General features: G+C 35.8%; 1 protein-coding gene across 2 annotated transcripts in view; it reads right to left on the reverse strand.

Annotated features, from left to right (window-relative positions):
- The window catches only part of LOC149084871 (TGF-beta receptor type-1-like), a 49369-nt gene extending 23498 nt beyond the window's left edge, over positions 1-25871 (reverse strand). The window contains exons 1-8 of one of the 2 annotated variants that reach the window (XM_089232601.1): positions 25586-25871; positions 18739-18856; positions 11240-11403; positions 5910-6152; positions 5035-5265; positions 3095-3262; positions 617-898; positions 137-267 (exon numbers count right to left, since the gene is read on the reverse strand). In XM_089232601.1, the coding sequence (XP_089088727.1) occupies positions 137-267; positions 617-898; positions 3095-3262; positions 5035-5265; positions 5910-6152; positions 11240-11403; positions 18739-18856; positions 25586-25652 (1404 nt within the window). In that variant the 5' untranslated portion in view covers positions 25653-25871. Of the gene's footprint in view, positions 1-136; positions 268-616; positions 899-3094; positions 3263-5034; positions 5266-5909; positions 6153-11239; positions 11404-15767; positions 16040-18738; positions 18857-25585 lie in introns of those variants that run through there. The other variant, XM_089232602.1, reaches the window with a different exon arrangement.
- Positions 25872-26427: the final 556 nt, after the last annotated feature.

Below are 26427 nucleotides of genomic sequence, written 5' to 3' on the forward strand. Positions count from 1 at the left end.
AAAGAACAGTTCAGGGTATCAGTGCTTGTCCAAAATGAAGATGAGCAACTAAAATAGATGGAACATGTTACGAATGTCAAGTATTTTAGCCTGGCTGGCATTTTAATTGTTAAAATGCAAGTAAGAAATAATTTACCTCACATGACTGCCATCTGTTTGGAATAGGTGGTCTTTGTCTCTCCACACAAACAACTTTTCTCATTTCTTCAATACTTGGATCTGTTGCAACCACATCGTAGTATGGTAATTGGTAATCTTCATATATGCCTACAAAGCAAAAATTAACGAATGTGAATGAAAGAATATCTGGATAGTAGCATGCTTGCCCGGTATGCAACAGGGCCTGAGTTCAAGTCCCGACGTGGTGACTTTTCTTTCAGAGTTCACCCTCAGCATAATATCCAGAAACTTTAAAATTAGATAGTTCTATCAGTTTTTGTGATATAATGATGCAACTTGGTTTGCTTTACATATTACTACAGTGAAACCTGTACAAACAGAATGTCTATACACTGAAATAATATTCCATTTTAGACAGATTTCAGTTTAATAAAGGTGCATATTTTTTTCAAACTCAGTAAGTAAGGGTAAGAATGAAAAATCAAAAACAGCTTACCCCCAATATTGCAGCGTCGTGCTACTTCCCAGAGTACCAAACCAAAGGCATAAATGTCTGCTCGTTTAAAGGAATCGAAATGATCTGTGTTGATCACTTCATCTAAAATTTCTGGAGCTAAATATCGCTTTGTACCAACCCTCTGATTTGGTGGAATGTCAATAGAATTTGTAGTTGAATCAAATCTAACAGCTAAGCCAAGATCTGCAATAGCACAGGTTCCTCGATTTTTAACCAATATGTTTTTACTCTTCAGATCTCTGTGTGCAATGGCCGGTTTACCTGTAAAGTGTAGAGAAAAAATTTATAATAAAAAATATACAGTATTTATCCCTCATTAACTGGAATGCTGTAAAAATCTAGGGACACCAACTTCTTGAATGTTTTAGTTCAGGCCATTCCCAGCATGTTAGGAAAAGCAAGGTTTTATAAGGATCACAGAATACATTCAAAACACTAATATAAATTTACATTAAGTACTGAATATGTAAGCAAATCAGTCTAAAATAACAGTTTCCACTGTAGCAAATGTGTTTTCCCTAGGAACTTGATAACAATAATGAAAATTGTGCATTTACTTATTACTCTAATCCAGTTATCAAAAAATTGAGAATTTACTTATTTCTGCAATTTATCATCAGCCTAACACAATATATAGATTTCACTTTTTTTTCATGTTCAAAAACTAAAAAACATGCTGTCTTGTATAACAAAATCATATATGTCATGCAAATCTTCAATTTTTCTCTCTTTTTATTCCAATCTTACACACATGATAAAAGACTACAAAAATACTTTGCAGTCCACTTGACTTTTATTTAACTCATTTAATCTATGCAAAAATGAATATACTTAGTTTCCAAAATTTTCAATGCATAAAGTTTTTTTGAAGCAAAAGCAAACACAAATCTTAATATCAGAACATAGTTCATAAAACAGGAAGAATCTTGAAATGCAGAACAGACAGAAGGTTCAAATCAGACAATTCAATCGATATACAAGATTCCTTAAAAGACTAGTTATATTTTGGAGATGATGATTACAAGAAAATTCATCTATGCTTTCACACAGACTTGAACCTCAGTCTCTCATTTGCTGGACGAGCGCTCTAACTCTTAAACCATGGAAACAGAATATTTCTCCCTTGGAGTATATATATTGAAAGGCTCCATACATGGACAACAGCAGCAATCAACTAATAGCTTGTGAATGACATAGGTCACCAGATGGCAACATGTATGTAGAAATGTCCTCTACTTGTTAATATACAGTAGCCACCACTCATAAGAATCAGCAGCTTATAAGAATTGAATCTGGAAAACGAAAAGCTGTTTGAACACAGCAAAACCATCGGTTACAAGAATCAGATTTTCGCTTATTTATTTTAAAAAATAATTTTTTCCCCTTAAAAACCGTCACAGCTCATCTCAGTAGTGGGAACTTGTAGAATATTTTTGATTATACACAAGGTTATTTCGAGGACTATTTATTGTCACTTTTACCTTTAATAAAATCATCCCATATTGATTGTAGCCTTCCTCCCCCTCCAAACAGTAAGGATTACAGAAAGATAGATGGCTTTTTTCTCAGCCCAAGATATCAAGGAAACATTTATTTTCTGGATATCATGCTGAGGTAAACTCGGAAAGAAAAGTCATCTTGTCCCGGCGGAGAAAAGATGATTTCTCTTTGGAACAGTTAACAGACGATACCAATGTCATTTCTTTGCATAGTGAACTTCTTGAAATATAGCACAGAACAATTTTACTACGAATGCAGGCCACGAGCTTGGTACACAGACCAGAAGATGTATTAACATTAGTAGGATATCATCAGATTTGTCTTTGGAATATCTAACAGAAGATACCATTGTCTTCTATTTGCATTGTGAACCTCCCAAGATATAGCATAAAACAATTTTGTTACAAATATGGGACATAGGTTTGGTGCCAAGACCAGAAAAATATTAAATTTAGAGTGGCATCACATTGGATTTGTCTCGTTATGAAAGTGGGTCGCTAGTCTGGCGCTTGAACTAGAAGTGGTATTAAAACCAGAATGGTATCATTGGATTTGTGTTAGTGAGATCTTACCTGCAGAAATAAAAAAACCACTGATATATTCCCAATATTTCCCAAAATATGAACGTTCAAATTATTTCATTATGCAACTTCTTGTGAATGTAGTATAGTCAGATGATTTAAAAGATGTATTCACGTCAAAAGCAAAATCATTTGAAGCCATGTCAGAAAGTTATCTTTAATTCAGCAATGGATGGCTTGGTTTATTTTGTGAATACTGGGAATTTTTATAATATAACTAGACATAATTCATATAAAAAATTTGCTCTCAGGTGTTCATACTTAGTGAATCCAAAGTCTAGTAAAGCAAAATTTCTGAAGTGTTTTTCATGTGACATTAATGCACAAATCTATGAAACTAAATTTTTACAAAATACAATACACAGAAAAAGGTTACCTTGAGTTCCTAATATTTCCATATGTAAATGTGCTAAACCATTGGCTATTGAGTATGCCATTGTGCACATGGCAGCTGTATCAACAGTGCATCTGTTGAGGTAGTCAAATAGAGAACCATTTTCGTGGTAGTCTGTTATGAGCCATAATTGGGTCCATGTTCCATTATCTGGCAAACATTTATGCATAAAATAATATATTTTTGAATAACGTTTATTTTCTTCACACAAAACATTTGGGAAATGTATACACAGTCAAGTGCCCATACTTGGGACAATTTTGAACTTTTCACTAAAAATTCAACCCCTCAATGAAATATTAAAATGTTTTTTTTTTAAATACCCACATTCTGAAGGGTATCTAAGCCCTTTGCACTGATAATTTTAAAATTTTAGGTATACATTTAGTACCTAAAAAAAAAATGAAGTGGCATTTGTCCCAAATTAGGCACAGATATTCCAACTTGGGAGAGTATTGTTTTTGTGTGTTGTTTCATGTTTAAGTACTTTAGTTTTAACTTGGGACCAGTTAAATCTTTTTAGAAAGAAGTCCTGAGACAATACCAGACTATAAAAGCAGTTCAGGAATCATTTTATTAATCAAAACTAATGTCACAAATTTTATGACAAAATCACAGTAAGTTTTCTGGTGAGAAAATATCACACATCACAGCACACATTCAAAAAAGGAACAAATGAACTTAAGAAATAGAAAAACTTGAAAAACATTAATGGGTGTATCAACTTTGGCTAACAAGAATAAAACATTAAAATGTTTGAAAAGCTAGAAGACAAAAGTGTAGCAATCTCAGCAGACACTAAGAGGATTCACACAATTCTCTTTATCTCATTTATTGAAACTTCATCAATGTAATCAACATCACGAAATGAAAACACATGCTTTACCCATAAAAGTTTCCATTAAATTGATTGTGAACAGTTGCCCATCTGAACTAGCATCTAAGACCATTCCTATATAATTAATTTGTAATTCCATGTAATGTGCATAACACGGGATAGTGTCCCACATTTAGACAAACATGACTTTTTTCTACTTAAGCCGAGCTGAACTAATAATAATGGCGATTAAAAACAGATTGAACCAGCATTTTATAGGGGAGGCATTAACTAACATTATGCTCAATCAGAGAACCCCCACCATGTCTAAAAGTAAATGTGGTGCAAACCTTTGTAGTTCATTAAAAAATGTACTGATTTTCAGGAAAATACACAAAAAACTTTTCTCTCAACCAAAACATGTTCTACACTACTGAACGACATGAAATGTTAACACAATAACAAACATGATGATGCTTGTAATGGTAATATGTAACAATTGTCGGGGTGAACATATTAAAATGAAAAAGCCCGAAATTGTCCCAAGTTAGGCTACTGTCCCTTGTATGGGCACATGTTTGCTACCTGCTGAGCATGGATCAAAGGGAAAATTTACAGAGCTTCCAAATTAACCTTTTAACGGCCCACGTTCCCGATTGGGAATATTAATTTCATATAATATTTTTCTTGCATAAAAGTGCCCTTAAATTTTTTTCCCTCAACATGTGAGATTCCAACCTTAATTTCAAAAACAAAAATTTCATTTATTTCAGCCTTTATGTCCTAAATTTAAATTTTTTAAATAGCCTATTTTTAAGAAAGAATAAAACTTATTTTTTTTCTTTGTTTTTAATTTTAATCTCTAAATTAAAGGATGAGAAGGAGAAATAACCAAAAAAAAAAAAAAAAATAGAATCAATTTAAATCTTAATTTGGCCAGTAAAAAGTTAATAAACATCATTGAAGCTTGTATAAGTTTCAATAAAAAAGTTTATAAATTTCAAAACTTGTAAATTTTTTTGTGAGCAACACATTTGAAAATTTAAAATCAAGGTGTATTGTGTGGAAAAGTAATTTTTCTTTGGATTCAAAACAAAGAGCAAACCTTTATTATCAGCAGCGATGAACCCCAAGATATTGCTATGTCGAAGCATGACAGTTTGATAAATCTCAACTTCTCTAAACCATGACCTTTCGTCTCTAGAAGAAAATATTTTCACAGCAACTGGTTGACCTCTCCAGCGACCTCTCCAAACTTCCCCAAAGCGCCCTTTACCTATTATTTCTACAAGCTGAATTTGCCTTGCAATACTTCTTTGCACTAGCAAGGGTAAACCTGCAAGAAATATTTGGATATATTACATAATGAAATAATTATCTATAAAGAATCTATAATTTTATAGTCATTTTAAAATGCTTTCCCTTAATCTAGGCATTTTTTCTGCAGTTCCTAAAATTTCTTTTGCCCTTCTCTTGATTATTTACAGATTTGTACAATTTTCGCATATCAATATTCAGATTTGAGCACTACTCTATTGTTCATTATGTCAATCATTCTAATTAATGATTAATTCCAAATCTGTATAAATCAACAAATTTCAAGTTTGAACAACGTTGAGCAGAGCGAGGCATAAGTCATTGAGCAGTTTGTTCCATCTGTTCAAAGACTGGCAGCGACTTTTGAAACCTGCAGTTTGGCATCAGAATCAACGCACATCGCCAGAGAGGAATGTGCATCAGAATAAGCTAAGGATAAGCTATGACGACTCTGAATGGTGAACAGTACATAAACACCCTTTCCAATCACTTTCACTCATTCATGTCCTGTGTGCATTCCAATGGGCTTGGGCAATAAAAAGTGTAATAATATGAATTATAAATATTTAGCAGTATATATTTTAATAGTAAAACAATAGTGTATAAATAATAAAGGTGAGATATTTATAAAACTGCATGGAAAAAAACTGTTTTGAAACTGACCTGATCCTGATCCAGAAGTAGTCATATCTATCATATCTTTAATGGAATGATCTGGGGGCAACATTGGCTCACAGCTTTCTAAGGAATTTTCACAATCATGAGAAAAATGACGATGCTTATGTCTCTGCTGCCAAACAGCCATTCCAATCATTACAAAAACACATATAATACACATTGGTGCAGCAATCAGAAGTGCTAACTCCACAGTTCCAAACCTGGATTCTTTATCCAAAACATCATCACCTACAAAAAAAGTATTTTTTTCATCATATAAAAATATTTGGAAATTGATAGTTAATAGCAAGAAGTAATTTTGGTAAAGTAAAACAGTAAATTAAGATGTCCATTTTGTATAAATTTCAAAAATCACATTTTCTTCCTTTAACCTTTAAACTGCTCATTCATCTCCGAGTGATCAATACTATAATGTTAGAATTAAATTTTCAAAAAGCAAAATACTTATATTTGGGGTAAGCAAGCTTTTTCAGCCCACTATACCCAAGAATACTCTTTATGGAGTTGGTTAAAAAAAAGTATTTTTGTTGATCTTGAAAATTTTAAGAATACCAATTCAGAATATAGGTAGTGTCTCCAGGTAAGAATTCTTTCCTGCTCATTCCTGGGAATTTTTCACAATTTCCCATTCCCAAAATCATGAGAAAAATTCTTGGGGAAATCAGGAATATTACTGTTCTGACACAGTAATACCTACAATGGAATATAAAAAAATTAATGGGAAATATTTGTTGAAAATTTTATTGAATGGGTATCCGGAAGGAGAACATATATTACATTTTTTCGGAAACATTTTTTTTCTTATAAAAGAAGGTAAAAAGTGATCTGAAGATCTCCACTGTAATGGTTTTAGTGTATAAAACTACAGCATAAGAGCATACCAAAGAAGGGCACATGCGATTTCTACAGTGAGTGATCTTGAAATGGGATGCCTTTGGTTTTTGATGTTTTCTGTAAAATTTTAACATATGCCCTTCTTCCAGACACCCAATCTATTATTGTTATTCTCTGCATTGCTTGGAAAAGAAATAGAGGCTAGAAAAAAATGGGGGAAACAGGTTTTACTGTACTACTACTTTACCACACATCAACTTTAGTCATAATGCCATACAGTAATTTACAACCGATAGAGTTGGGTTGGAAATGAAGACACCATCTATCGGTGGTTGCTTCAGGTTCGTAAGGAAAAGAATTTGTTCATATTTCAAAAGAAATGCTGCATTTGAATTTGGGTAGGTCTTTTGCTCTCATAGAAAACATACAAAGAGATTATGATGCTGGCCTGTTGCACTCTTTGATTGATTTTTCTTTTCAGTCCAGATCACAATGAAATGTGATCTGGTGATCAAGGCCTAGAGAGAGGGGGCAACTGCCCCAAGCGGCAAAATTTATGGTGTGGCAGTTTTAGGCGAGAACAAGAATTTTTAAAGTTGTGGAGGCGGTAAAAATCTTAGTTACGGCCCTGTTGATAATAAATACAATTTTACAAAACCATCTACATTCTTCTATGTCTCAGTTTCTATCTGTTCCTGTGTGGGCTCATTTTTAAAACCTGAAGTACACGTGTGTACCTAACTCAAATGGTCTTAGTAAAGATATCGACCCAAATTGAAAATATTGGGAAATTGCAAAAAAAAACTATTTTTGCAACCCGTAGGGACATTCACATTTGCAACCTCTTTACCTCTTTACATGCTCTTTTGAACCACTTAGAGGACTACCAGGCACTTTCCACGTTGACATTATAAAGCAGTGTTTCCCAAAGTGAGCAATATTGCCCCATGGTGTGCGATAGAATGATTTGGGGAGGGCAATAGAAGCTGCAAGTATAGCATAGGATCCTATGGGCTTGCTTTAGTTGGGGGTGGGGGGGGGGGAGCAATGAGAGAAAAAAATTCTGAAGGAGGTGATGAAACAAAAAGTTTGGAAAATTATGTTACAAAGCATTGCTCATTTGACACTTTATTGTGAAAAACAGTGTTTGAATTTTTTGGCACTTACAGTGTTAACCATTTTTACCCTTCAATTAATTAATTATAATTTTTTTTTCCTTCTTAAAGGGCATTTTAACATACAATAAACATGTATCAATCTGAAAAAAAAAAATTAATAGTTAGTTTTGGTTTATGTGTGAAGAGGATAACTGGATAACGTACTTAAGCTTGGGGAAATTTTTTTAGTGAACCCCCCTGAAGAATGCATGTATATCAGTTTGATACAGGGTGATCAGCGAATAAGCCCTTATTTGAAAAATAAATATCTCTGCAACAAAGATCAATAGAATTATGCGGTAAACGGTACGTTTATTAGCAAAACTGTAAGAATGTTGTACAGAAATTTCGAAAATTTAGTTGTTTTTTTTTTTTAAAAACAACTTTAATTAACAACTTTAAAACAAATTTAATTTTTTAAAATTTAAAAAAAAAAACAAAACTGGAGATTTTGGGGTTCCGAAAATCCTCATTTGTGTGAAGAGAAACCACTGCATTCGCCTAAAGTTACTGCATGGGCTGCGGTATGCGCCATGTGTGCTGACAAATTGTTCTAAAATTGTAACGTAACGTTCAGTAGTAATCTTTTCTCGCACGAAGAAGGGGCAGATAATGCCTCTGGCACATACCGCAGCCCATGCAGTAACTTTAGGCGAATGCAGTGGTTTCTCTTCACACAAATAAGGATTTTCGGAACCCCAAAATCTCCATTTTTTTTTTAAATTTTAAAAAATTTTAAAAAAAACTAAATTTTTGAAATTTCTGTACAAAATTTTTGAAATTTCTGTACAACATTCTTACAGTTTTGCTAATAAACGTACCGTTTACCGCATAATTCTATTGATCTTTGTTGTAGAGATATTTAATTTTGAAATAAGGGCTTATTCGCTGATCACCCTGTACATAGGGATACCAGTGAATGATGGAAAAAAATCTTCAAGAGGAACTCACTTCCTCAGTTTTTCACCTCAAAAAGGTCTCAGTTTATTGGCGAAACCTGGGTGTGTGTGTGTTCTAGAAACCATGCAACTCCAAGTAGAGCAGCCTCTCTGATACAGGTATTGAATTCACATTCCCTTTTCTATATAATGAAAGTTGTGTACACTCTGTGTTGGACATTGATGCTGGAACAAGGAGGCTCAGAGTATTTGAACCCCTAAATAAACTTTGGGGAGGCGAGCCATGCTTAATAATTCATGAATATATAACGCAAAGCATGCCTCCTCTTACAGACGCCTTTGAATTCTTCTAGAGTCACCTGTCAATCAGAGGCGTATGGAGGAGGAGCATAGAGGCCTCATGCCCCTCACCAAGCCAACTAAAAATTTAACTTTTTAAGAACATTTTCACTAAAAAGTAAAAGTATTAAAAGAAAATACCTTTTACATACATGCCAACCTTAGGACCAAACCTCTCCATAGTGGCAATGTTCGATATTACACGTGCTTGAGTACAAGAAAGGAGATTAAGCAAAATTTTTTCCCCTCATGACTATTTTAAAAATTCAAACTAATTTTCTTAATATCTTCAGTTTGGACCATGTTGAGCATCACCCAGCTCTGATGAACATTTAAAGTAGCCTTTTGTTTAAGTTTGGGTCTGTTTGCCATACGGGTAAAATGGTTTGCCCGTATTTAATGCTACATTTGAATAACTATACAACCCATTGCAACATGAATGGTATATCATGTTTTGACATATATATTTCTGTTTCAATATTAAGTGCCACAATACAAGATCTAATTTCTTATTTGCCAGAAAATCATTCAATACTAATATTGGTAATTACTGTGCTGTAAACAGATTTTCAGAATTTTATGAGCTTCCTCAACATCTGGATATTTTTCATTCGTCTGTTACTGACTTTAGAAGATTTTTGCTGTGATTACGGTATATATATCTTTGTAAAATTTTTGCATTTTGCGTAATTTTCGTTACTTTTTGTCTTTTGTGTACTTTATCATGTCGTTTTTTTATATTCTGTGCTAATTTTTATTTTTACTGCAAGCTGCAGTTGGGCTTAAACCAGTAGCTTTGTATTTTAAATAAATAAATTAATTAATATCTGAGTACTAAACGTTATTTGAATACTTTTTGAATTGGAAGTATGCCTATAGGATCAACGGTTTACCAGTAAAATACCATACACCCTGTTACCTATACACCCTGTATATTAAATGTAGTACGGACTGTTATGTGAAACATTTTGTTGTGTTTAAGCCAACTCACACATTGCTCTGTTCGCCACTTGGATGTAGCTTGTCATCCAACGAGACATCAGATTTTCACGATGAATACAAATCTCACTGTGTCGAAATTAAAGAGAACAAACCAATATTATTATTTGAAAACTAATTATTTATAATTTCTTATGGGTTTGAAACTCTGGTAATGAATCCTTATATGTTCACAAATTATTTGAACTCGTTTTTTTCCAAATGAACAGTTTTGTCACTGCATATATGATTTCTCTGGAATGAATGGTTCAAACAAATATTTTGAAATTTCTCTCTTATTTTTAATTCAGAGTATGGCTACAATATGAATCTACAACCTCTGACAATAAAGTTCGGTGAATGAAGTCAGAACGGCCGATCTGGCAACACTGTATATCCTTGGCATACGCAAAAGAGGGGGGGGGGTTGTTACAACCCCCTTGAGCCAAGATTATAGTGTTATTTTGCTGGAAAAAACAAACCCTCACCCCCTTCAGAAGAACAAAATTTAAAACAGTAACAACTTGATGATGTTGTGCTGTCTACAAGTGAAAAGTCTACATTGATTGGAAATAATTCAATAATTGTATTTTTTACAGTATTGTATTATGTTTATTTTGCTTTTTCATTATTTTCATAAATCAAAAATTAATTAAATTCAAACATATTAATACTTTACAATATTTGAATAATTTTCTTCTAATGAGAAAACAAGGGAAGGTAAGGGGTAGGAAATAATCATGGTCACAAAGGAGGCTACAGGAATGAGAAACGGTTGAATGGGGGCCATAGGCAAAAAAAGGTTAAGAACCACTGGCCTACAAGACTGTAATTGAAAATAAAAAAATTAATCATTAAAAAATTGAGAATGTCTAATTTTTGAAGAAATCCTTTGAATTTCATACCTGGTACGCGGTGTGCCAAAAGTGGCACACGTATCCTACATTTCCCTCTCTGCTCTAGGTGGCTTAGTAGTGTTGTTCAAATAGCAGACAAAGCAGAAATATATGTGTTTGTACAAAATAAAAAAATCGCTAGGATTTTTAAAAAGAAAAATATATATAGACGGCAAAGATTGAGCTTTGGTTTTTATGATAAAATAATTTACCCATTCCAGAAGCCAATGGTGCTAAGGTCGGAGCAAGGTCACGGTTGCAGTAGTCATAACTGTTACAACATTTAATCACAAACTGTGATTTTGACTGAATGTTTTCAGAATGCTGGCAAAATATAGGATGCTCGGGCGGATATAATTCCTTCTTAGGAAAACATCTGAAAATATGAAAAAATATTAGAGTAAATATTAAACACTAACTTCAATACATCAGACACATTGTATGACTGAATAAAGATAGCAAGTTTGATAGCTTATTGTATAGAATACAGTGTCCATAATTGAAGTTGTTGTGTTCTGAGCTCTCTATAGCATTAACTACCTATCAGATAGTTATGAGGGGTTCAGAATGTTTTGATAAGAGTATGGAAAAAAAAATTGAGAGAGAGAACCTCAGTGTGAGATTCACCACTAGAGGTTGTTTTCCAAGGGTTGGTGAAAAAAAAATCAGTTTATTTTGATTTAAACCATTTTTTTTTTTTTTTTGTTTCAACCATATTTACATTAAAAGCAATTAAACTGAAGAGCCAAAAAAACTGGTACAGGCATGCGTATGCAAATAAAGAGATATGGAACCAATCAGAGTACGGCACTGCGGTCGGCAACGCCTATATAACACAACAAGTGTCTGGCATAGTTGTTAGATCGATTACTGCTGCTACAATGCCAGGTTATTGAGATTTAAGTGAGTTTGAACGTGGTTTAAAGTCGGCGCACGAGAGATGGGACATAGCATCTCCGAGGTAGCGATGAAATTTGGATTTTCACGTACGACCATTTCACGAGTGTACTGTGAATATCGGGAATCCGGTAAAAAATTAAATCTAGGACATCGCTGCGGCCGGAAAAAGATCATGCAAGAACGGGACCAACGACGACTGATGAGAATCATTAAACGTGACAGCCCTTCCGCAAATTGCTGCAGATTTCAATGCTGGACCATCAAAAAGTGTCAGCGTGCGAACCATTCAACGAAACATCATCGATATGGGCTTTCGGAGCCGAAGGTCCAATCGTGTACCCTTGATGACTGCACGACACAAAGCTTTGCGCCTTGCCTGGGCCTGACAACACCGACATTGGACTGTTGAGGACTGGAAACACGTTGCCTGGTCTGACGAGTCTCGGTTCCAATTGCTTTGAGCTGATGAACGTGTACGGGTATGGAGACAACCTCATGAATCCATGGACCCTACATGTCAACAGGGGACTGTTCAAGCTGGTGGAGGCTTTGTGATGGTATGGGGCGTGTGCAGTTGGCGTGATATGGGACCCTGATACGTCTAGATACAACTCTGACAGGTACGTAAGCATCCTGTCTGATCACCTGCACCCATTCATGTCCATTGTGCATTCCGACGGACTTGGACAATTTCAGCAGGACAATGCGACACCCCACACGTCCAGAATTGCTACAAAGTGGCTCCAGGAACACTCTTCTGACTTTAGACACTTCCGCTGGCCACCAAAATCTTCAGACATGAACATTATTGAACATATCTGGGATGCCTTGCAACGTGCTGTTCAGAAGAAATCTCCACCCCTCTTACTCCTATGGATTTATGGACAGCCCTGCAGGATTTATCGTGTCAATTACCTCCAGCACTACTTCAGACATTAGCCGAGTCCATGCCATGTCGTGTTGCGGCACTTCTGCGTGCTCGCGGGGGCCCTACACGATATTAGGCAGGTGGCCAGTTTTTTTGGCTCTTCAGTGTATCTTTTAACTATCTCACCCTGCGTCGCGTACCAAGTAATCGTGGGATTGGGGCTTTCAAGTCGCCCTTCTGCTCTTTTGTGGCTTTCATCATCCTGGCCCAGCCTCATGGATTCATGAGGTTTTCTCCATATACGTACATGTCCATCAGCTCGAAGCAATTGGAACCGAGACTCGTCAGACCAGGCAACGTGTTTCCAGTCCTCAACAGTCCAATGTCTGTGTTGTCAGGCCCAGGCGAGGCGTAAAGCTTTGTGTCGTGCAGTCATCAAGGGTACACGATTGGACCTTCGGCTCCGAAAGCCCATATCGATGATGTTTCGTTGAATGGTTCGCACGCTGACACTTTTTGATGGTCCAGCATTGAAATCTGCAGCAATTTGCGGAAGGGCTGTCACGTTTAATGATTCTCATCAGTCGTCGTTGGTCCCGTTCTTGCATGATCTTTTTCCGGCCGCAGCGATGTCCTAGATTTAATTTTTTACCGGATTCCCGATATTCACAGTACACTCGTGAAATGGTCGTACGTGAAAATCCAAATTTCATCGCTACCTCGGAGATGCTATGTCCCATCTCTCGTGCGCCGACTATAACACCACATTCAAACTCACTTAAATCTCGATAACCTGCCATTGTAGCAGCAGTAACCGATCTAACAACTATGCCAGACATTTGTTGTGTTATATAGGTGTTGCCGACCGCAGCGCCGTACTCTGATTGGTTCCATATCTCTTTATTTGCATATGCATGCCTGTACCAGTTTTTTTGGCTCTTCAGTTTATATATAGTTGTGACATATTGGATGCGCTGCTTCTTGTGGAAAGAAAATGAAAATGCCTGTGAGGTATGCCTTCCTAGTACGAGATGAGACTTCACAATGTCACGTTTTGTGACAATGGAAGATTCCATTTTTTCTAGAAGGAGAAGCCAAATGTGAAAGATCAGTTACTGACAAGAAATTCTCAATTTACAATTGTTTTACCTGGAAAAATAGAATCGTCCGGCGTGACATGTGACGTAAGTCATCTCGTGCTTGGAGGATTATAATGAACTACCCTACAGTGGTCTTCTTTCCTTAACAAACAGCTGCATGGACGGAGATACGGGGGGGGGGGCGTCACAGGTGGAGTAGACTGATCTAATGTACAGTCAGTCACAAAAGTCTACATACACCTTTGGAAATGGTACTTCTGAAGGAATCATACATTTTAGGGTTAACCTATTATTTTCAGAACTTTGTGTATCAAAAGTGTAACAAAATTTTATTACTGTAAATGACAAATATGGAATAAATTCGCAAGAATATGCAAGTTTCATAGAAAACCATGTCACAAAAATCTACATACAGCAAACACATTTCTGTTGCGTCACGTGAAATTGTTGTAGTATTTGAGAGGGAAGAAGAAATACTGCTTCAAACACGGAAAAGCAACTCCGTACTTGTACTAGGCTCGTATTGCCTTTGTTTTGATGTTGAAATGACTCCGCGGAGAGAGATTTCTGTTGACATAAGAAACGTGGTGATTAAGTTGCGAACAGAAGGAAAATCTTATGGTGAGATTTCAAAAATTATTGGAAAAAGAAGTTCCAGTGTCCAAACCATTGTCAGAAATTACGAATCAGCTGGAAATGTGTTTAATAAATCTCGCTGTGGTCATCCAAGGGTTTTGAGTAATCGAGATGTATGATCGATTGTTAATAAAGTCAAGTCGAATCCGAAATTATCCGCTCCCAAATTGACGCAGCATATTGCATAAACGACCAACAACACTGTGCATCCTGAAACTGTCAGACGAATTCTCCGATCGAAAGGATTTCATGGACGAGTTCCAAGACAAAAACCTCTGATCTCCACCGTAAATCAGAAGAAAAGGCTCGATTTTGCTAAACAGTATCATCAAAAGGATTTTGATTTTTGGAAAACTGTCTTATTCACAGATGAAAGCAAATATAATATTTTCAGTAGTGACGGTCATGGAAAAATTTGGAGGAGGAGAAATGAGGAAATGGAACCTGAAAATCTGACTCCAACAGTCCAGCATGGTGGAGGCAGTGTGATGGTTTGGGGATGCATGTCAGGGTCTGGTGTAAGGGAATTAGTTTTCATTGAAGGTAAGATGGACCGTCTCCAATACCTCAAGATACTGCAAGATAATTTGCAAGCATCTGTCGATAAATTAGGTCTCGGAAGCCAATGGATCTTCCAACAGGATAATGATCCAAAGCATACTGCAAAGATTGTGAAGGAATGGCTCCTTTACAAGGTACCTACACAGCTTCAATGCGAATTCTTTGTTCCTGAACCCAGTTACTGCTGATGAACTAAACAGAATAATATCAAAACTTAGCTCTAAATCTTCTGTTGGTTTCGATAAGATAAGTATACGTATTGTGAGAGAAAATATAGAATTTTTAAAAAAATTTTCTCTTATATCTAATAAATTTGATCTTTGAAAGCGGAATTTTTCCAGATCAGCTAAAAATTGCAAAAATAATTCCATTATTTAAAAAGGGTGATCGAACTGATCCCCGAAACTATTGTCCCATTTCAATTTTGCCAACATTGAGTAAAATCATTGAAAAAGCGATGTACAATAGAATTTCAAATTTTCTAGAAAACAATTGCTCCATATATGAAAAACAATTTGGATTTCGTAAAAATATGTCAACTAAAACTGCACTTATATGGTTCATTGACACAGTGCAATGCGCTATAGATGATGGTAATTTCACGTACGGAATATTCTTAGACTTTAAGAAAGCATTTGATTTCGTAAACCACAAAATTTTACTAAAAAAACTCACTCTCTATGGAATTCGTGGTGTAGCATTAAAGTTGTTTAAGAGTTACCTCTCAAACAGGAAACAATTTGTAAATATCGGAGCGTACAACTCTAGTGTCAACAACGTCACTTGCGGGGTGCCTCAGGGTTCTTGCCTCGGACCACTTTTATTTCTGATCTATGTCAATGACATCTATAAAATATTCAGAAATTGCAAAGTATTTATGTATGCAGATGACACTGCCCTTTTACATTCAGGAAATCAAATTCCTCAAATCATAGATGAAATGAACTACGATATGAACATATTAAGCACCTGGATATCAGTGAATAAACTACAACTCAATACTTCTAAATCAGTTTGCATTCTTTTCAGACCTTGGCAAAAGCCGTTGGATACTGTGCCATTGCCAATAAAATTTAAACAGGATGAGTTAAAGTTTGTCGATTCGGTTAAATACCTCAAAGTTTTAATTGATGAGCATCTTTCATGGTCTAACCATATACTAAAAGTCAGCAAATCATTAAACTCCTATATATACATATTTTCGAAAGCAAGGCATTTCGTACCTTTTTATGTAATACACATGTTATATTTTTCACTTTTTTTCTCTAAATTAACTTATTGCTTGGAAGTATGATCATCTGCCACTCAAACATCTCTACAACCCCTGATAATTGCTCAAAAGAAAATATTGAGGGTAATGAGCTTTGCCTCATTTAATGAGCACACGGCTCCTCTTTTTAAACTATGGCGAATTCTTCCGTTAGATAGCTTGGTAAAATATCGATTAGCTATAATAATGTATGAATCAATACATAAACTAACACATATTCCCTCTTTTCCTATCACTGCACACGGATATCCAACAAGATTCTCCTTTAGAAACTGTATCCCGACCCCTACAGCGAGAATTAATTTCAAGAAAAACAAGGTTTTCTTCCAGGGTATTCACATTTGGAATTCTCTGCCATTGAGTGTTCGAAATAAATCCTTAGCATTGTTCAAAATGACTGTATTTAACCATCTTCTGAATGAAAATCCCTTGGAATGAACAGTTCGCCCGTGCTAGTCTGTACATATGTACAAAAGCACTTGTTATCACTGATAAGAGGTTTTCTTTTTCTTCACCCCTCCCTCTCCTCTCGCCAAAAACTATTTTCTTTTTTTAATCCAATCTTTGTAATATGTTTGTAATCTTTGTAAATGTTTCTCCCTTTATACATTCTGGTTTTTTTTTCTTTCTTTTCTTCTAACACCTGTTCTCCTTAACCAAACTGTTGAAGGGACATTACCGGATTGGGGGTCTCCCATTCGTGTCCTTATCAGCACCTCTACTTTATCCATACTTTTTTTTATCTCCCCCCCCCCTATCAACGACCCTTGTAAAGTGACTTGCTTGGTCTTTCTTAAAAAATTAATTCTTTTTGCTGGCTCCTTCTTCTGAACTAATTATACAAACAATTATGAACTTTTCACAGAAACTCAGATAAACTCCTTTGTTGGTGAAAGCAACTTTCCTTCTTTTTCATTAACTGTGGTTAGCAAAGTACCGCAATAGCAATGTCACATTAACAAATTAATGAATGGGAAGACAATAAATGAAATTTAAACAAATATTACGCAATGAAAAATTAATTTATCCTGATATCAAATTTTCTATATCAAATAATAAATAATTCCGACAGGTAAATTTAAGTGAAACAATAATTCGATTTGGTTATATGGATCGTTAACATCAAGTGTAGATGCTATTTATTTTAATTGTTATTTTTGTCTAGCTTTTTCTCTGTATTATTAAAAATTTGCCATTGACTTAAAGTGAAAAAAAAAAACGCGTAGAATGAAATTCTCTTATATCAGCTTTGGGTTGCCATAATTCATTTTTTAATTTAATAAATAAATATATTTGCACCTATTTGGCCAATATACTTCGTTCTTTTAATCTTTCTTTCAGGTCAAAAGAAATAAGATTTACGTGTATCGCAAGAGCAAAGATGTCATAGGGTCGAGAGCATTTTACTAGCTTTTAGCTATTGCTCTCTTCCCTGTCCCAGCTTTCTTCACCATATTATGAATTAACTATTTTCTACCGTGTCCATTCAAAAATTTTTCTCTTTGCATTTTCTGTCAAATATTGTAAATATGTAAATTTAATTGTAAACTCTAATTTGTATAGTATTATTGAAATTGACTGGGGACAAATAAATTATGTTATGTTATGTTCATTCACCTCCTCAGTCACCTGACTTGAATCCCATTGAACACTTATGGGATGAACTCGAGAGAAGAGTTCGCAAGTATAGTATTGCCAACAAAGCATTTTTGAAACAGACATTGTTGAAAGAGTGGTCAAAAATTACAGCAGATATAACAGAAAACCTAGTTCAGTCCATGCGCAGGAGGTTGGATGCCGTTATTGAATCGAATGGAGGTCCAACAAAATATTTATTTTCAATTCAAACGCAAAAATCTTGCATATAAATAAACTTTTCACCCATGTATGTAGACTTTTGTGACATGCTATTTTTACTCAAATTGTTCTTTTTAAATAAATATCAATTTGATATTATTCATTTCTATCAAAAACATGTTACACTTGTTCAATGTTTGAATAAAAAAGTGGATGAGATCTTGATTCCTTTGTGTTTCTTCAATAATGCAATTTTTAAGGGTGTATGTAGACTTTTGTGACTGACTGTATAGGCCCCTATATGAGCTGACATCATCATCATCGTGCCCCCCCCCCAGACTTCCAAGTCAATCTCCACCTATGGACAGATGGTTTCTCCAGGGGTGACTAGAGCTGTGGGGGCCACACAGGTAGTGATTTCAGCCTCCTATAGGTCAAAATACTCGTACATACAAAATCGAATTTTTTTCAGAGAATTTGAATAAAGATATAAATACACACATAATTTTTATGAGTCATTAATGACAAATTAGGAAAAAAACCAAGCAAGTTTAAAAACACTGAGTAATTTATCTTTACCTGTATGAATGCTTTATCACATCACGGTCATTAAGTGTTGTTGTAGTGAAACACAAGCCATCTGTTTCACATGTATGATTGGTTAGTTGCCCACATATGTCACAATGACATTTCAAAGCTTAAAAAAAAACTAAAATGAGCAACAGAAAAATAAATATTATGATATATATATATATATACATAATATTAATAAGTATTTATATAAAATGAAACTAAAAGACATACTCTCTGAAATAAAAAAAAGAAAGAAAAAGAAATTAGTACAATAGGTTTTTTTACCATGACACCTGACCATGCATTTACTGCTTCGTCGACCAAAATAAACGTGGTCAGTAGCCAAGGGCGTACCCAGGATCTGAACTAGAGGGTGCAACTCACTGGTACTAAATTGATACGTCTATGCTGTGTGTCAATTACTACACTTTAATTTCTCTTCTGGGGGGCAGCTGCCCCCTCTGCCCCTCGCTGGGTACGCCCATGTCAATAGCGCCAAAAGTATGTTCCGTATGGGTAGAGATTTTTTCCTCGAGCCGCCCGTTTGCCAAATCCTGATTTTCGCGATGTGAAATTGTTACGATCAGCAACCGCCGAAGATAACCACACAACCGCATAGTGGCTAGATGACAAAACTATGGATATTTTAGCTGAAGTTTATACAGATCCTGTTTTTTCCCAAAGATCTACGAAAAATTTTGGTAATTTAAATGAGTAAACCAAACCCCTTTTTCGATTCTTCGCAAAGGCACGTGTGCAATCTTGTAGGAAATAAAGCAAATTTAAGCTGTAGATATGCTGTCTTTGAAGGTTGGTAGTATGTGGCAGGTTGGTAGCCGCGAAATTACCGTTATTTTCAGTATATAACCAGCAGGAGAAAAACTCCCACCGAAATTGGAAAATTCGGCATATTCATTCAGAGACTTATTAGATGCGGGTTATACCAATAACAGTACAGGACTTTGTACTTCAAGGTAGTAGAGCTACTTTCCAAGGTCACAAGATAATGTGATTGTGGTAGATGATGGGAAGTGAAAAAAATTGAAGTTATCTCCTCCGTATCTTTTTCCTTGTCTCGAAAAGAACGCGTCCCATGAACAAAATTTTCATGCTTCCTTTTCCTAAATTCCAGGTATTTGATGTACTGCAGTGCATTAGTGGTATCTCCGCGAACCACAAAGAAGAAGTGCTGCAAATGTGCAGGGATTCTGCGCCTTGGTAGACCATGCAGCAAGAAAACCGTTTCAGTGCAGTTTGGCGCAATTGGCGGAGCTCTTGCACCCCTGCTATATGTCAAAGTTACGTAATAGTGTTTTATTCCATATAAATATGAAAATGAGATGTTATTACAGAATTAGAACTTTGCCTGGTTTTAATTTATACAAAAATTTACATGTTTTTAAGACAAATAAAATTTAATTGGTCGAATGGTCGATGCGTTTCGGCTCTACAATGGAGAGCCATCATCAGGACCTCGCAGTCAGAATTCACACAAATGAGTCATGGAGACGAGCCGTTAATTCTCATAAGGCACAGTGATAAGATTGGCTAGTGATGATGGAACGAAAATGAATGGGTTGCTGGCTTGGCGCTTTGCATTGGTGAAGAGTGGGAGATATTCTGTTTCGGCGACTATTGGTAGGCGCCAACATATTACCTGCTACATTTAGCGATATATTTACTTAATTTTACATAGCACTCTCAGCCGCAACGTTAACCGCTACACCAATTGCAGTTGAGAGTCCTGATGACTGCTTTTCATTGTAGAGTCAAAACGTGTCCACCATTCAACCAATAAAATTTTACTTGTTTTAAAAACGTGTCAATTTTTGTATAAGATATTGTTTGTTAGAAGGTTTATGTTAATTTCAGCACCATTAATTCTTAGTTCAAATTTGTTGTGGGTGACAAAGGGTTTCTCTATATACCATTCTCGTCTTTGCCGTAGTTGGGAACAGACGTGCTCTTATAGCGCTCCGCTCATCGACCAATATAGCAGAAGTTTTATACGAAACCGTTGCCGGGGATTACCGAAGGATTATCCACCACGTCAGTGCGCCATTTTGTGTTTTTCTTCGTTCTCGTGAGTTTTAATTAGCGTGTTGTTTATTTTTGGGTCATATTCTGCTGTGTTCTCTTTTTTTTCCAGCACACGTTGGATTCCGAGATAAGTTTTTTTTTTTTTTTAATTATATTGCTCTCAATTTTTTTAATTTTCGTTGTGTATTTTCGATCGACTTAAATTTTCTTTCTCGTTTGCATTTCATTTTCATTGTATTTTTGCCAGGTTTGTTTTTTCTCGCTTCTTTGATATAAATTCGTAGGTTTTTCGGACGTTAGTGTTAGCAAACAGTGTATACTTTTTCCCCGGGTACTCTCAATAACTTTGTTTTTCCTTCCACTTGGGCCTATTGTTGTAGTGTTAGTGATTTAAGATAGTTAGCTAATTTTAATCAGTATAAATTGTACTTTGTAGCTTAATTTACTTTTTTTAGAGTGTGTTGTATTCTTTATATACATATTTATTTTATTCTTCGTGATTTAGTGTTGAGCATCTGAGTAATTTTTTCGTAAAATCTCTTACGCATATTTGCATTACTTTAATTTCCTGTTAACGTTTTTCATTTTCCTATTTTTTATTATTATTATCTAGCTTTAGCAATAGTGTTAGTATGCCTCGACCTCGATTAGTGTTGTGTAGAGCTTGCGACGGGAGGTTTCCCTGGTCTAGGGGTATAGTAGCTGATAGTTTCAATTGTAAAGGGTGCTTGGATAGGAAAAGGCTGGAACTCGAGGTCGAAGCTTTATGGGAAAAAGTCAGGGTGCTAGAGGGCCCGGTTATAACGGAGCTGGTCGTCGAGCCACCTGTTGATGAAGAAGCAATCTCCACGAACAACCATAGTTTAGAGGGCGAATGGGTGGTCGTGGAGGAGGTAGAGGGGGATAGTGATAGGGGTTTAATCATCGGCGATTCTATGGTTAGGGAACTTGGGAACCGAGTGTGTATGGATTTTCGGGGTTTCGAGCGCTGTTGTCTTCCTGGGGGGAACATTGGCAACGTTCGAGATGTTTTCCATCGCCGAAAGTTGCCCTTGCGGGTGATTCTGTGGGTGGGAACGAATCAGGTAGGAGCGAATATTAGTGAGTCCCTGTCAGAGTACCAGGATTTACTATTATCCGCTAGAGAGGGGTTCAGATGTGGCAGTGATTCCAGTGCTGCCAAGGGGTAGTAGGGGGTATATAGGAGTAGGATCCACCAATTCAATATAGGTTTGAAGGACATTTGCTCCTCATTTGGGGTCACGTTCTTGGAGCTTCCCGCATTTACCGATAGGTGGCTTCGTTCGGATGGGATCCATCTAAATAAGAGGGGGGTCTGGGAGGTTTACGATAGTCTTAGGTCAGGTTTTTTACTCCCAGACCCGTAGTCGGGGTATGCGGGTTAGTTAATGATAATCACAACAGTACTGACGGGGAATTACCCACCTCTGACTTGGATGGCTTCTCGATTGACACTAAATAACCGGGCAAATTAAAATGTGTGTTAATAAATGCCAGGAGCTTGGGTAATAAGAAAGATTTTTTAGAAACTATGGTAGTTGCGGAGGGCCTGGATCTTATAGCCATTACAGAATCTTGGGCAAACGATGGGGATGAATCTTTCTTACACATCTCGGGATACAATACTTTTTTGAGAAATAGATCTGACAGGAAAGAGGGTGGAGTGTTGATATACGTGAAATCCTGTTTGAAGGCTAGAGAGTGTAACGTGAGAGAAGTGATATTGAAACTATATGAGTTGAGCTTGAGAACAAAAGATGTCATAAATTTATTGTTGGGGTTTGTTACAATCCACCGAATAGGGATCCAAACTACATCCCCAATTTGCATGATGAAATTTCCTACATGTGTAAGCGTAAGAGTGTTCTCATACTAGGGAATTTCAATTATCCAGGTATTGATTGGGAGAACCTTTCATCTAGAGATCAGTATGAAAGAGACTTTCTTAAGTTTGTCCTGGACTGGAGTATGCTGTAAGGTTTTGGAGACCATACCTACAGAGGGACATAGACTTGGTTGAAGTGGTGCAGAGAAGAGCTACGCGTGTCCTTATTGGCACACAGGGCTTGAGTTATGAAGAGAGACTTCATTTTTTAAATATGTTCACATTGGATGAACGCAGGTGTCGAGGAGATATGATCGAAGTGTTTTATCTCACCACAGTCACCCATTATAGGGCTGGGGGCTGCCTAGTCCCTTTCAAACTAAAATTATATATACTGCACAATATATACATACTTCTATGTATTATTCCTGAAGAAAAAATAGTTGTTCTCTTGTGTGGGAAAAAAAGACAAATATGGTCTCAAGAAAGAAATTCAAAAATTTTCCCAGTAGTTGGGATTATGTTCACTGAATAAGGTGCTAAGCGAGATGGGACGGGTAATCCCTAATTGTATATATTCCCCCACACAATATTTGTATGTTGTATTTTTTCATCAAATCCACCGGAGCGAGTGAACCCAACCCAATAAAACTGATGCTGGCTTCTAGTCCGCAAGTTATGAAACCCATTGGCTCACCAATAAGGTGTTAAGCGAGATAACTCGCTCCGATAGATATTTTATATTTCACAATGATTCTCATTTCGGTTTTTTTTTTGTATCCTGTGTATATAATATGGCAAGTAAGATAACATGAGATGGCATGTGGCCCTCTCCTACTGCTTTTAAAATAAACCTTCATCCTACTATGCGTGCATTCATCTGTCTTAACAAAACCCCAAAACTTTTCTCCAACTCCCAATCCCATTTCGTCTGTAATCACCACAAAATTTGTTAATCGTGACAATACCCAATTGTCCAGGGAAAATATGTTGTAAAATTTTTATTTGTTCTTTTTTTTTCTTTTCTTGACACAAAATAAAGTGTTCCAGACTCTGCCATGAAGTTGGGCTGGAAGAGATCTCGGCAACGGGATAAGTCCAGTGACAAAGTTCTGGCGTTCATTCATTCAGCGGTTGGGATTATAGGGAAATTTAAACTTTTCGGATTCAAATTTTGAAGACTACTGTATGTTGAAGGCTATTTTTTATTTGATACATAAGAAAAACTGGAACAGATGCAGTATGGTCCGCCACGACTTTGGCGACTTTTTTCTCGTGATAAGTCACCAAGACCGTCATAATGGGACTCTGGGTTGCCGTATTTTTTAACATCTTTTCAGTTTTTGCTGGGTGATACTAGATGGCGCTGACTCCAAACAGGATTTTTCCTTTGTTCACCGCGTTTTTTCAAACAGCCGTTGTTCCATTTCCAGCGTGTCTCTCTCTTGGATTATTATTCCTCCCTTCTGTAGCTCAAGTCATTTGAATTATTATTTGGTCAGGTTGTATCATACCGTTTTATTAATTCGTTCTATTTATTACTTATTCATCCATTGCCATTCCTTCTGTCTTATCGGTTTATTATTTAAAATGCACCTACAGAATTTTTCATGCCCGGATCCATTTATTATTAAAAAAAAAGGTCTGGGTTTTAGTTTTAATGCATAGAATATTTATTTATTCAACATGCCCGGATCCGTTTATTATTAAAAAAGGGTCTGGGTTTTATATTTAATGCATAGAATATTTATTTATTTATTCAACATGCCCGGATCCGTTTATTGTTAAAAAAAAGGTCTGGGTTTTAGTTTTAATGCATGGATCTGTTTATTATTAAAAAAAATGATCCAGATGTAATTTTTTTTAACTGATATTTTTTTCTATATTTATGCTTGGTGACTTCTATTATGTTTTGCACGAAACATAATAGAACATTGCACGAAACATTGGCGACTCGACGCCATGGCCGTCAGACATGTTCGGCGCCAAAAATCACCAAGTGGCAGACCATACGACAGCTGTTCCGAAAAACTTTTTATAGCTAACCACTGTACTTTCATTGATGCATATTTCTTGATGCATAACATAATTAACGTATATGAATTATTTGTTAAAACAAACAACCTTTAGCCCCAATTAGTCTGTTATGATTTTTATTTATTTATTCAATATTGATTGGCCGAGGCCTATACAAGAGGATGCAGAATTATATATGGCGAAAGTGACAATTACGAGAGAATTCGGAAATCGTGGTGCAATCTACAATATTTGATGGTAGGTTGTTCCAGTCGATAATAGTTCTTGGGAAAAGCTATATGATACTCAGGATCATAAATCAGTGTGTTTAAAATTTTCAACAGGATGGATAGGTTGGGCCAGGAGTTATCGTCAATCAACTGCTTAGACAAGGGGACACCAGTATCACTTAATAAGGGCAATTCCAGGTTGTGGTGTTGCAGGGAGTTTTTCTCTACTAGGGATGTCAATAAATATAATATCTTATCTCTGGGGAGTAGTAAATTCGAACACAATTGATATGTTTAAAAAGAAGCACAATAAACATAGCAGGATAAATATAGAGGCTACCCACTCAGATAAGACAACCATAATCTAAGGGCAGTGTATTGTATATTATATTTTTGGTGATATATGCTTTTATATTGGGTATTTTCGCCTGTTGTGACTTTTGTATTTGTATAATGGTGTTCTACTGTACAAGCTCAAGTTTCATACCACATGAACTGACGAACTCATAGCTACACAAAACTCAAGAGAACTAAATGTAAGACTTCCATCTAAAATTTAAAAACAATTCTGAAATAAGAAAGGTGATTTATTGGTTTCGAAATTGTCATTCAAATGTAACTGTAAATAGAAGTATATAAAAGCAATGTATTTAATGTTATGGTACGAAAAATGAGTTGACAGTTAAATATCTATCCTACAGTTATTATAGCCAAAACTTACCCCCTGTACTCCAGTTTCGACAAAAGAAAACAAAGAAAAACAGTATTAACACCACTACTGATGTCATTATTAGATTTCTCTAAAAAAATAATTTTTCCTCTCTGTCCATAAACAAATGAAACCATTTGAATAGAGCATGAAGTTTGGAGCACGTCTATCTATTGGAATAATAAAAATATGACAACAAAAAAAAATCGCGACAATATTTTCAAGATTTCTCAATAATTTTCGATGAATTTGTTTTCCATTCTCTACATGAAGCTAAATATTCTTCACCAGTTACAACTTCTTCTTCTTCTTCTTCTTCAATTATACAGGGCTTTATGCCTTCGGGCCATCCCCTGTTAGAGAAAGAAACTTCCACAAGAGCATAGAATATGTTATAAAAATGTACTAACAAAAGAGCTTTCAACAATCACAGAACACATAGAAATTTCAGCAATTTCCATTCTTCCTTCTTCTTCAGAAGGGTATGAAAAAAAGAAAAAAAAAAAAACACAAACCAGACGAAACAAACGCAGATGGAGATGTTATATGAGATGGAGAAGAAGTCTTCAGGCTTAGGGGACGATGCTAAGCCGCTTTAAAATGATATGATGACATGGAGTCCCTGGATGAGTGTGTGGTAACAAAAAATGAAACCAAACAACCAAGGTAGAAAAGGACCAAAAAACCAAACGAGAGAAAGAAAGAGGGGGAGAGAAAAAAAACAAGAAATAAAAACTCAAGAAAATCGTTGACTAAGGGTAACAAACCTCTCAAAGCAACAGATAATGTTCTCAGGTCTGCCTGAACAGAACTCGGACCAACACCTAACTGGTGGAGAAAGAGAATTAAAAGTT

This window comes from Pholcus phalangioides, unplaced genomic scaffold (genome assembly GCF_987345545.1).
Source record: "Pholcus phalangioides strain wild (caught in Gottingen) unplaced genomic scaffold, Ppha-v1.0 ptg000007l_1, whole genome shotgun sequence".
In the NCBI taxonomy this organism is placed as follows: domain Eukaryota; kingdom Metazoa; phylum Arthropoda; class Arachnida; order Araneae; family Pholcidae; genus Pholcus; species Pholcus phalangioides.